The sequence below is a fragment of the Epinephelus moara genome, chromosome 24, assembly GCF_006386435.1.
Source record: "Epinephelus moara isolate mb chromosome 24, YSFRI_EMoa_1.0, whole genome shotgun sequence".
Lineage (NCBI taxonomy): Eukaryota > Metazoa > Chordata > Actinopteri > Perciformes > Serranidae > Epinephelus > Epinephelus moara.
The window spans coordinates 38,763,075-38,776,550 of NC_065529.1; the positions used below are offsets into that span (position 1 = coordinate 38,763,075).

General features: G+C 38.1%; 1 protein-coding gene across 1 annotated transcript in view; it reads right to left on the bottom strand.

The window, feature by feature from the left end:
* Nucleotides 1-1,040: 1,040 nt before the first annotated feature.
* The window catches only part of grm4 (glutamate receptor, metabotropic 4), a 277,637-nt gene continuing 265,201 nt past the window's right edge, over nt 1,041-13,476 (bottom strand). The window contains exons 10-11 of the mRNA XM_050038398.1: nt 6,677-6,923; nt 1,041-2,738 (exon numbers count right to left, since the gene is read on the bottom strand). Coding sequence (XP_049894355.1) covers nt 2,689-2,738; nt 6,677-6,923 — 297 coding nt within the window. The 3' untranslated portion in view covers nt 1,041-2,688. The remainder of the gene's footprint in view (nt 2,739-6,676; nt 6,924-13,476) is intronic.

The following is a 13,476-nucleotide window of genomic DNA, read 5'->3' on the forward strand; positions in this document are numbered from 1 at the left end:
GTTATGTGTTATTTATTAATAATGTATCGATTTAGTGATTTATTTAGTTAGTAGCCCACATCAGGGTCCTGCAGTGTCTTTCATACTGTATATAGATTTTTATTTGGCACCCGGCCAAAAACTGTTCTTTAGATTTTTATTTTTGTATGAAGTATTTCTTCTTTCACAAGAGCATGTGGAAGTGCTGCATTAATGTGAGCTTGTGACTTCATACTGTATTTTTTAAGATACTTAAAATGCTACATAATTTACATGATTTTACTTTAATGTTTACATCACTTTCTTTATTGTGGCATTAGATCTTTCTAAATTTGTTCATCAACAGGAGAATGTCTAACGCAAAGCCCTGTAGTCTCATGAGACTAAACATTGAAGACACCTCATTCTGTCTCTGCCATGTGAAGATGATATATATACTCTGCTCTACATATTGCAGTTATCTAGTACTTGGGCACGCATTTAGCACACTTGCTATAACAACTGTTATTTCTGAGCCTTTTGTGTGGTGCGCTCACAGTAACAGGAGGGCGTGGAAAAGATGATAGATCCTGAGAGCTCGCCGCATGCAGAGGCCTTGGTTTCAAGTAGCAGCAAACCATTCATTTAAAATAATTTCATGTTTCCCTCCACCAATTCTCCTTCCTTCCAGTGCTATTATCAGAGCAGTTGTGGCAACATATTATTCAGAGGATGGTAGCTATCTTCTTTTTTCTCCAGGGGCTGACAAACTGTTTTTTAAACTGTATTATTAGTTTACAACGAGAATAAAAAAGAAAAAAACCACACTCCCACGGAGGAGCTGCCAATCATTTAGCTGAAGATGATGCAGGTTTGCTAATGTACAATTCTGTTTTATTCCTCCCTTTATTTTTAAAACCAAGGGTCAAATAAATGAACTAAGAAACCAGTAGATGTTTCCAAATCACACAAACGGTGCTGAAGTTTGAAAACATTTTTAATAGAAATAAAATTTTGTATAAAAAAAACTAAACATGCTTCACACACTTCATTAGTTTTCATGAGGTTTTACAAATACATAGTCAGATAGCCAGGCACTGTATCTTTTTGTACATTTTCCCCAATTTTAGGATATGTCAGGACATAAAGCAGACATCATCAATCTATTTAATAACATACATTAACTTGCCATTTAATTTGGTCAGCACTCACATTTTATTCTGCAACACAAATGGTGTTGAAAGTAATACAGAGGGAGGCATGAAGAGCAGCATTGAATTCACAACACAAATGACCCCACGATGTTTTTCCCCAAGACATTAGAGGGCTTTTACAGTATGAAGCCAACTATTAATCTGTTCAGCGAGCTCAGGGTGATTGATAGAGATAATGTATACTTTTGCAATTAGATTTTCATTTGTTGGAAAGCCTTACAACTTCCCGACACCTCCTCCTTATCATGAGAGTGCCTGAGGAGGACATGTATAGTAATGAATTTTCCCAGTAGCTGGTCCATTATGGATATCACCTTCAGGTCATATTGCACAATCCTCTCAAGGGCATACTTCATCTTAATTCCCCTCCTAATGGATCTGTACAGCTAAGCTTTACCCTTACACTACGTGTGACCAAGAGAATAGCTGGTGGCAGTGATGGGAGGGTCATCCTGGACGACAGCTTACGGTAACATCTCCTGGATAAAATACTGTTTATTTTAACCACGAGCCATCGTTTCAAAGCACATACAGGTATGCGGAGGGCAGTGGCAGCCTTGGGCTAGCTGGTAATACAAATCATGGCCTGACTTAAGCACAGATAAATAATCACTCACTAGACCTTCACCATTTGAGAACAGTTTTTAACGTACAATAGGCTCAGGCCCAAACAATTGTTAACAACGCTGCAACAGAGTTTTAAACGCATTCCAAAGATACTATTTTTTCTTTTTCTTCTTTTTTTTTTTTTTAACGACACAACACAGGATGTTGAAACTGGCATGCTCAAAATCGGCAGAGACCATCTTATATGTGTAGTCCTTATCACTGACTCGGTGGAAACCTGGAAGAGGGGGAAAAAAATTACATGGAGTCTGGTACAGATTTGTTGCGTTGTTGAGATGATCGCCATTTCCAGTCATTTGACTCATGAGACTGGATTACATTTAGAAATAAAAACAAACACAACCCTACCCTCCCCCTTTAGAAATCCATGGACCATGTTTTCATGCCTTTTTGGTGTTGATTAATCCCTTGTGATGCCTTGAGGGTTTTTAAGATTAATTACAGTTTTTTAAAACTGGCAGACGACATTGAGAACACCTGAACATATTCTTGATTTAGTTCAGTTTCAGTCAGCACTGCTCAAGATGAAGGAGAAGTCTTTGAAAGGGGGCATAGCTGAAATGTAAACACTCAAAAAGAAAGCTCCATCCATCAGTCTCCAGGCCTCTGCCATGCAAGTATTTTTCATTTTTCTTTTCTTTTTTTAATGTGTATTCTTGTGAGGCAGACAGAAGATGGAACCTTGCAATTGTACTGTTATCTGTTCTGGTCCCCTGTTCTGTCCATTCCCGTGGTCTCTCCTCGCCATGTCACGTCTTTGGGCAACATTTCTGTGATCTCCACCCGTACAATGACACATCCATTTTTTATGCCGGCTGTGTGAAACTCCACTGCATGTTTTTCTCCGTCAAGGTGGAAAATCCTGAATTACGATAAGAAGATTTGTCCCTTAGATTGCATGGTTGCTGTAGCTGATGTAGGTTTGCTTTGTTGAAAAAGCTGAAAGAGAAGAATGAGAGGGAGGCTGGGAGTTAAACAGAGTAAAGGTGAACTGTTGTGACCTGTGAGATAAGAGGAACTTCTGAAGGACATGTGGGTGTTGTGTTTGGCCTTGCTTCCTGATGTAACAAGTGTAAGGTGAAATGTCAGATAATGGCGAATAATTTGTTCAGTTGCTGTTTACAGGATGTCCATGGGGTCTTAAGTAGTTATGACCTATTTTATGACACACAAGACACACACATTTCGACATACTATACAATGACTTTTTTTCCCCGACATACTATACTGACTTTTTATGACTTTTTTTTTCGCGACATACTATACTATGACCCTTCATGACATTTGTTTAGACATTCTTTACTATGACTCTTTATGGCATTTTGAATGACAAACTATACTATGACTTTTTTGGCATTTTTTATGAAATACTATACTATGACTTTTTATTGTTTTTTTTTTTAATGACAAAATAAAAACTATGATATTTTATTTATAAGGCATTTAATGACATACTATNACTATACAATGACTTTTTTCCCCCGACATACTATACTGACTTTTTATGACTTTTTTTTTTCGCGACATACTATACTATGACCCTTCATGTAATTTGTTTTGACATACTTTACTATGACTCTTTATGGCATTTTGAATGACAAACTACACTATGACTTTTTTGGCATTTTGAATGAAATACTATACTATGACTTTTTATTGTTTTTTTTTTAATGACAAAATAAAAACTATGATATTTTATTTATAAGGCATTTAATGACATACTATACCATGACTTTCATGGCATTTTTAGGCATACACTATACTATACTATATACTTTTAATACTAGTTTCTGTTGTTGCACATTTTTTTATGACTCTTTTTTTGCATTATTTTTCTATGACATACGGTATTATGAATTTCTATGGCATTTTATGACATACAATAGTATGAGTTTTTATGGGTTTTTGAAGGACATACTATACATTGATTTGTATGGCATATTATCTACTAGCTAGTAGATTGTACATACTACTAGCTCTTCATCATGTTTACCTTGCTTAACATACAGTCCTTCATCAGAATATCTTTGTGCTTTGTTCCCAAACTGTCTGTCAGAATTATGTTGCATTGAGACAGTAGTCCAGAGTGGTTACCACGAACAAAGACTTTTAGATGTGCTACTTTAACTTATAGTATATTAGTTAAAGTATGTTGCTGATGTAACTGGTTGGAACTTCAAGTGGCAATGAGGTTTTAAAATGTTTGGAAAGGGTCTTCAAATGGTGTAACATGTTAATAAAATGAATTTAAGAATTCTGTTTAGTCCTTGTGCTGTAGTGTAAAATAAAATAATAATATTTTTACCCTTAATACATGCCTGTACTACCTACAGCAGACAGGGGTTTCAGTGAATCCGACTGCCCCCACCACACCTCCTTTTCCTTCAGTTATCATGCCTTAACTTTCCAGTTGTCTCCCCACACCGTGTTAGCTGATTCACTGAGGTGGAGCAGATAAATCCTGACATATTGCCACCAGATCTCGGGAGTAGTAGGAGCTGGCCCAGACAGGAATTTTTCAATTTCATCAAGCCATATATCCACAGTGGCGATGACAATGACAAATGGTGCTTATTCAAATAGCCATGCACTGTACAGCCCCTGTAAACGGTAACCCCATCAGGATAAATTGCTGCTGGCTATCAATTCTGCGCCTTTGCCTTCTCAACACTTATTGTAACAAAAGGCCCTATTAACCCTCCAGAGAAACTTAAAGCAGGATATGAATTAATGTTGCACTGTATGTTTATATGTAGCTATTCTGATGGGCCTGCCATTGTTACTACATTGTCATTATGTTTGTATTGATTTCTGTTTTCTGTGTTCACCATAAATACACTGTCAGCTCTTTTATTCTCCTATGACGGAAAACATTTCTCACTCCTGCTGAGAAGTAAAGAGTAAACAGAAGTTTAAAATGTGTGACAATAGGCTCGATTTCCTTGTTAAAACAGGCCAGACGGAGGGGATGCATCTCTGTTGACAGACATGACCGATTAAAACCTTTCCCTGGCTGAGGCGAGCGGAGGAAGAGTGTTTTGGACGTCACATGAGTAATTTCTGCTGACTAAATTGCTGAAGTCATTATTTACTTCACTGGTGTGTCAGTGACACAGTAGCACCAAGCACTTTTATTACCTCCGCCAAGGAGGTTATGTTTTCGCCAGCGTTGGTCTGTTTGTCTGTTTGTTTGCAAAATAACTCAAAAAGTTCTGAACGGATTTTGATGAAATTTTCAGTAAAGGTTGATAATGGGAGGAACAGATGCTAAAATTTTGGTGGTGATCGGTTGAAGCGAAGTGGATAAAATAATAAAATGGCGGGAAATCCGAGCTGCTTGGTGAAGGTCTGCGCTCTTGTTGCTATTGCGATTAGGAGGAGGCACATGTTGAGAGATTGAGCTGCTTCAGAATGGAGAGTCAAACATCCTTTGATTATCTACAATAACTTGAATCTCTGGTTGCAGCCACTGATTTTAATTATTGATCACATATTGACTATTATTCAAATAGTTGTTTCCTCTGTAGCATGTCAAACAGTGGAAAATGTCCATTATGTTTTCACAGAGCCCAAACTGAGGTCTTGGAATTAAGTGTTTTCTCCAGAACTTGAGGATATACATTTTTTTATGAATATAAAGCAGAAAAAAGATCCAAATTCTTATATTACAGATGCTGAACCTGGTCGAAGTTTGGCCTCATAAATGACTTCAACCAGTTTTTGTGCATTTTAAATAGTGAAGTCATTTATGTCCTTTTTTTTTTTTTTTTTTCTTACATTAAACTACATCTCTACAGCTGAAAAAATTGGCAAATTGATTAGCTGATTGACACTAAATTAAGGGGTTAGAATTTTGATAACTGATTAATTATTCTTGTCATTTGTCAAGCTAAAATACCAAATCCTAGCAGCTGAATTAAGCTGCTTTAATGTGCGGATTTGTTACTTTTTCTTTCAGTCCTATATGATTATGATTCAAATTAAATATCTTTGGGGGGATTTGACTGTTCCTCAATTAAAAACACGCTAGTTAAAGGGTCACACTAGGCTCTGGGAAAACACAATGTGCCTTTTCACTGCCCTCTGACATTTCCTACATGTTACTCATTAGCTTATATCAATTAATGAATTAATTAGAGTCTAATTAGATTAGACTTATTGATCGCCCAACTTGTCAACATTAACATTTTAGCACAACCCTGAGGTGCATGTGACACAAAATGTCTCTTTCTTAACCTAAAAAAAAAAAAAAAGTTTGACCAGGAGAGAAAAACCCAGTCATCAGAGTTTAAGACATTACTCTAACAAGTACTAAATGTTTCCTTTTTTCACTATTCAATTAATCAACTAATTCTTTCAGTAGGAGGGGTGTGATTAGAGAGAGCAACAGTCAAAAGGAGAGGGTCCTTTAAAGCATGAGATGTCAGATTTCAGATATAACCACTACATTTAATGAAATGATGATGAAAAGAAAATGACAATGAAAAAAAAAATCATTGTTTAACTTGTCATATTTTAAGGTTGTACTGAAGCAGAACTGCAGTTGTATTGTTGAGCTGCAGAAACTGTTCTGTGTTGATAACAGTAATCCATTTCATCATGACTTCACCACCCCACACACATAATTGAGAATCCTGTAACGCTTCCTCCTGACTCGCCTCCCACCAAATAAACAGTGGCACATTTACTGGATTCAATGAAGTGTTAAATAACATGCCACACATCTGTTAATAAGTAATTATTTTTTACTCTGCTTCATATCTCTGAATCAAATTCTTTGATTTACTGACACTAAAGGACAAAACATGTTGGATTTAAAAAAAACAAAACAGTGGGCTCTTAGTCACAGGCCTCCTCATTAGCGTGCGTGTACTTACTTTGTGTTTCGAGGCTTTCGCACAGCTCAGTCTTGGCTTCTCCGTTGGGTCTGAGTCCGGCCTTGGGGTTGAACTTGTTGGACATGGTGGCGGCGGTAACCACAGCCTTGAGGCTGCGTGTGCGCTTGGGCACATTCTGCTCCGGGTGGAAGAGGACCACATAGACCTTCGGCATGTAGAGCAACCCGAGGGACACTGAGGCGCTCAGGCTCACGGAGATGGTCAACGTGGTTGTTTGGATGTACATCTGCAAGAGGAAAACACCAACATGAAAAACACAAACAGTGAAACCTTTTTTTGTTTGTGGATTTTACAGATTTTCCTATATGGGTAGAGACCTGTACAGTACAAGTGACATCTGCTGTGTATCATTGTAATTAGAGCATCCAATGACCCGTTAGTTGGCCAAGCTGTTGAAGTAGTTTCTACTGTGTCAACTAGAGGCTTCAAAACTATTTACGGCAAGTGGTGTTATTAAATCAGCATCTCATCTGCCTTTACGTCCCGTGTGCCGAACCAGCCAAGGCCACCTTGTTTGTTTAATTTTCTGCCATACTAGTTTTAATATGGCCATCACGTCAGCCTGAACACAGATTCTGTTAACAGCAGTCGATTGGATCCTATTCTGACTCATAACAAGCAGGCCTGTAAAAAAAGAAACAAGCTCATGAAAATTTTACACATGGTCAATTCCCCTGAATCATGGGGGAGGGCAACGCTGGGTATCACTCTCACTCATTCCAATTTAATTGTTTGCAAAGCTGCAGCAAATTAATGAGTCATCTTCAGGGAGGCATTAAAGATGAAGGAAAGCTTGTGTTATTTCTATACATCATGCTATGTTGTGAGTGCTTGATTGGCCATCTGTGAGAAATTACTTTGCAAGTTGTGTTACGGAAGTTACAGTTTAATGATACTGCAGACTTCAGTGCATCCAAACATTCTCCACAACAGAAACTCAAACTGTCTCAGACTCAGTGTTTTTGCTTTTTAGCATCTATGATAACAGTAAAATAATCAGTCACATCACATTGTTTGGACCATAATTACGAGCAGCAGTGGGAAAAACAACATTTAAGATGGCCTGTGTGATACTGTGAATTTCTAAGAGATTAATAATTTCCCCCCAGGGATCAACAAAGTATTTCTGATTTTGACATGATATCTATAGCTTGTGTCAACAGACCACAAACAGTTACAAACAAACAAAATCCAACATGAACACCAGCAGAGTCAAATCAGCTGATATAGAATGAAGCCAGGTGACCAAGCGGCTGCCCAGGCTGATTGCGGCTCCTCAACACAATTCTTGTAATATCAGCAGACGCAATGCAGCAAGTTTCAGAAACATTACAAAAATACACGCATCTATATTCGACAGAGCTACGGCGCGTTACACAGAGCAGATTGATTTCTTTTCTTTTTTTTTTTTACAGGCCCTGTACGTGAATTCATACAATTATGAGCATGAATTTATTTTTAATAACTAAATCAGCCACAAATCTTTGATCCATGTCATTCGTAACTAAACTTTTACTAGTATTAACTTCACCTGTTGGCTGCAGCACAACAAATGAGGTATTAACAATGGTTAAGAAGAGGATTCGGCAGTCAATGACGGTCTAAAATGGTCAATAAAACAGGTTCTCAACAATTTTGAATCAACGCAACTGCAAGAGGTTATTGAGCAAACAGCCTTGACTGTACACAAAATATTAGGTTGATTGGTCCAGTAGTTTGCTGGGTGCAGTAGTTAGCTGCGTCCCTCCACAACCAGGAACCATGGATTACCAGAACCATCTGGAATCATGGATAATTACAAAACATCAGCCAATGTTGAAAGACGACTAAAACTGACTAAATTACGGTCCATGACGTAAAGGAGCTAATGTTAATATTTCACTGGAGTTGCACTCTGTATAATTTCTATGCAACAACTAATGACGATTAGTTGATTGATTGATTGAAGAAAGACGGATATACAGATTCACACATATGTACACTCATGCATGATCCCCTCCAGGCTTAACCCTGCAAAAATAATGAACTGCTAGAACTATGTAAGAAAAAACAAAAATAATTAAAAAGAAAAAACAATAAATTAATTACAATTTAGGGCATTTTTTAAAGTGTAGCAGTGGGAATAATGGGAAATTTTCCCACTCTTCCAATCCGCACATCATCGCACAAATTCAGCAAAAGCAGCACAGCTCACTGAGTAGCTAAGATGGGCGATGACTCATCACATACTTCTGACAAACTTTAGTTTTAATCAGTATCCAGTTGTTGTAAGCTTGACGGGGAGTGATACGGAAAGATACATCAAAGAAACATCTCGCCAACTTCAAGGAAATACCTTCACAAATAGCTGATCAATAGTTTTAATCTAATTATTAATCATTATTAAGCTGCTTGGGATTTGAGAAATACTGCTGCTAAAAAGAATATCTTACACTACTGTACTATAACTGTACTGCACATGATAATTATGTTTGAGGCAGACTACTTCCTGTCATGTGTTCCCTGTTCAGAGTACATCTCTGATTAAAGGACTTATAGGGCTTCAAAGGTATATATATATATATGCGGTAACGTGGGCAGGAGATGCGTCATTATCACAGGGGAAAATATTCTTATATGAGAACATGACAAGCTGTTTTTTATTGGGCTTTAGTATGCAGATAAATGTATCGTATGTCCTCCAGTACATTATTTATTCAAGCATGGAAACAGATACAGTTTCAATGTAGTTATTCTCACTTGGTTATAGATGTCTAAAAACCTCCTAATCCAAATTTGATCAGTAAGCAACAAAGTCAGTCCTGCTCTGCAGCCTGATGCTTCAGCATCTGGTCTGCATCTGTTGCTATGGGAAACAACATAAACTATCAGTACTTCTTTTACACTTTAGGTTCTCACTCTGCCTCGAGCTGAAGCTGTTTTTGTTTGTTTTTCACTTTTAAAAGCATTTAATAAGACACACTTACAGTTTCTGTCTTCTAAAGGCGGTTTACTAAATATACCAGTAACAGAATTATTTCTTTAGATTAAAAAAGTATTCCAGAGGCCACATGTCTGATTTTCTCTGTAGGAAGGGACAAGCAGATTTTCAATAGAACACACTGCTGCAGGGCGACAATGATCTAAATCTCAGAGGAAATGAGCAGGCATATTATTTAGGGCTGCCACCTGAAAGTCGATGAGTTGACTCATCGGTTGATGACCTCTCAGCTGAATTGAAATTCTTCAAGTTGAGGTGTCGATATTGTTTTGTGCACATATTGATATTTTTTAAGTATTTAGGTGCATTGATTTGCTCAGCCGTGCCCTCTGTCTCTCTGTTTATCAAATCACATGAGACAACCTCAATGAGGTAAGTTAGCTAGCTGACGCCCCCACCCTACTCCCTGGCATCTGGACTGAGAATGGACGGCACCTATGGAGAGTATTGACGATGCAAGACTTGGAAAGCTGATGCAGACTCTGGGGCCAGGGTACACTGTCCCTAAAAGAGACACCGGCTGTGTCTGAAGTCACTTACTACTCACTATATAGTCCATTGTATAGTGAGTTCGCCATTTTGTAGTGCTGTCCGAATGTAAAGAGGGAATTATTATAACCTATATAGTGGCCTCAAAGTATCCCACAATACACCGTGACAAGTAGTAACCAAGCAATATAGCCCATCATGCACTGCGTCAAAAGAACGAACAGACTATATGGGACAGACACTGAGACCAATGTGGAGAGAGAGAGAGCAACTCGATTATAACTTGCTGTACATGTTTAATTTATAATGACACGTTGAAGCAGGGGTGTGTTTATGATAATACCGGTATATTTTTCAATATCATATGAAAAATTCATATCATGATACTCGGGATATTTAGACTTGTTGACATATTGACATCATACTGTTACCCATGGCAGCAAGCATGGCTGAAAGTGAAATTATCAGCGACTCCACGGTGGTTCAAAAAAGAGGAGCAGCTTAAGTAGTGGGGAATAAACTGTTGCATTGTTTGGCATCTTGACTGTTTTATGAACAGCCCCGGACTTCTCAGACTCTTTTCGCGACTTATCGCTCAGAGGGAACTCATTCAGCGGCTCCTCTGGCAGCAGCACAGCATCTCTCCCTCTCCTCTCTGGCCATGCTCACATGGGTGTTGGTGTTGTCAAGTGATTTTGTCATAAACCTTTGGTAATGTAAACCTCTGTGCGGCTTGCGGCTCGACAAAAAAACACATATATGTGAATGTGTGATAGTTATGGTATGGTACTGTTTTCTTAAATCAATAATAACATATATAAATATTTTAATATATTTGTCATATCCCCAAGAATAATGTAAAAATACGTAAAATACTGAAATATCGTGATATCATTTTTGGGCCATATTGCCCACCGCATATGTTGAAGTTTGTTTTACCAGTATTTCTTTGCCATGTAATAAATTATCAGTTTAATGTGTCATCATCGGCCACCGAAGAGACAAAAATAAATCAGCAACTGATCTTCTTTAGTGCTTCACAGTTACTGTACAGAGTAGGGCTAATAACACTAGCTAATGTTAGCGAGCTGGGTCTCTACTGATTTGTGCCGCAATGCTGTAATGCATGAATGACGTTATACATTAAATTTAAGTAATTACATGACTGACTGGCAAAACAAACTTCAACATCACAAAGTTTAGACGGAAAAAAAACCCGCGCTGCTCTCTCTCCTCTTGTCTGTCTGCCAATGTAACGTTAATAATGTGTTTAATGTGAGCAGAGCAGCGAATCAAAATACTGTGTAACGTTATGTATTAATTTGGGGAAAATATGCTCAGGCACAGCCCCAGTGTTATCGTTTTTAGGCTACTATGAGAACTGATTTACAGCTGCAATCAAACCATTGATGACTGAATATGTGATCTCAACACATGCTAGCAGATCAGGATGAAACATTCCTGGAGCCATGATGCACGCGGTCGCTCACACGCTTTGTACCTTCAACTGTAAATATTTTATACGATTCTGCCTTTAGAGTAGTATGTCTTACTTTTGACACGGTGAGGTTTCATCAGCAGCCGTGTGACCCCTCCACCTCCTATCCCCGTAGTTCCCTGCTGGTTTTTCATCAAAGCAGAGTAACATTTAATTCCCCAGATGTGACCTCTGCTTGAATATCTTGTTTGTTTTTATTATTTGTGACTCTCCATGGTGCTTTCCCTTCATACTGGCTGCATCTCATCTCAGCCAGTGCTGCTACGCTGTGGGACTGCTGGCTGGAGAGAAGAATGGAAGAATGGGGGCTGTATGATGGAGGGACAGCTGCAGCGGTCCCCCCCCAGCTGTAGGGAGTGTTAACCAGTGAACTGCTCTGGGCTCAGTTCATTGCTGCCTCAGGGACGGACTGTTGAACCCAAGCTGTTACTCACATAAACAGGGAAAAAAATGTTCTGTGGCCTTTCAACCAAGAGTAAAAGCCATTCTTTGGGTCACTTAGCTTATTTTGTTATATAGTGACAGAAGAATGACAAACAAAGATGAGTTAATTAACCATAATTTGAAATAGCGCTCAGAGATATAGCTTAAATTAGTGTCAAGATATTTAAATCAATTAATCTGCAGACTGCTTTGTAAATTCATTGTCTACTAAACTATCAAATATATCATTTTGCGCGACTGAGAGTCCAGAACTCAGAGATATTCAACTTGAAAAGATCTCAGACACTCTTTTACCAAAATAATAGTTGCTAATTAATTTCTGTCATTTAGCTCAACGATTGATGAACTAGTTATTTCAGCTTTAGTTAAAATTAAATATTATTTCTTTAGAATTAAGGCAAATTAAAGCAAAAGTATCAGGATGAAAATATAAGAATAAAATAATAGAAAATAATGAAATTAAAAGTTCAATGCAATGAACTGTGCTGCACTGTTCAGGTTAAACTTTTGTACTTTTCAACCTGGACCCTATTTTTCGCATGTTTTTGTGTCTCAGTGACTAATGGAGACAACTTTTTTTTTTTTTTTTTTTTAATTGGTCCAGTATTGAGCGACAGAGCTGCAGCCAAATCATTATGGACAATTATGCATCACTATTTTACGTCCACTAAAAATGCTTGTTTTTGCCACTGACAGGCTCAGGTTGTTACTACATAGTGTGTTACAAGTGTCTGACAATGTTACAGAGAGGAACCCACACAGTTATGCACCCTTTTTCTTTACCTACCTTTCTGGAAATGTTATGCTTTTCTTTGTTTAGGTTAAAATGCTATTAATAAGCTGATGGCGCACTAAAATGTAAGTGAATTCCACCAGAAATATAAACTCATAATTATATCATTCTCATATGGTTCTAAGAAAACTCCGACCAATCATTGCATTCGAGCGTCCTGTCTGTCTTTCCCACGTGGAGGCCTCCGACTGACGTAACTACTCCAACTGATGCTGGAAGAGCCAAAACTCGGGTCAACATCGGCTCTGCTTTCGAGCGATGACGAAGACTGATGCAGCTCCATCCTGAGCTAAAAAGGGACGAGATGGTCGCAGAGTTTCTGCTGGACAGGTATTTTTAGTTTGCCTCTAATGTAACAAAGGCCATAACGTTATATATGACAACACAGCATCCAGTTGCTAATGGCTAACGTTAGCCTACTGTAGCGTAGCCTCTGAAACATTAACGTTATCTTCCTTGTGCGTTTCCACTTACTAGTAACGTTAACGCTACTATCTAACGTTAGCACTGTAACCTTATTCTAAAACTCATCAGTCAGTCATACCTCCGGTTGAGTTTTAAAACTCCGGGGTTGC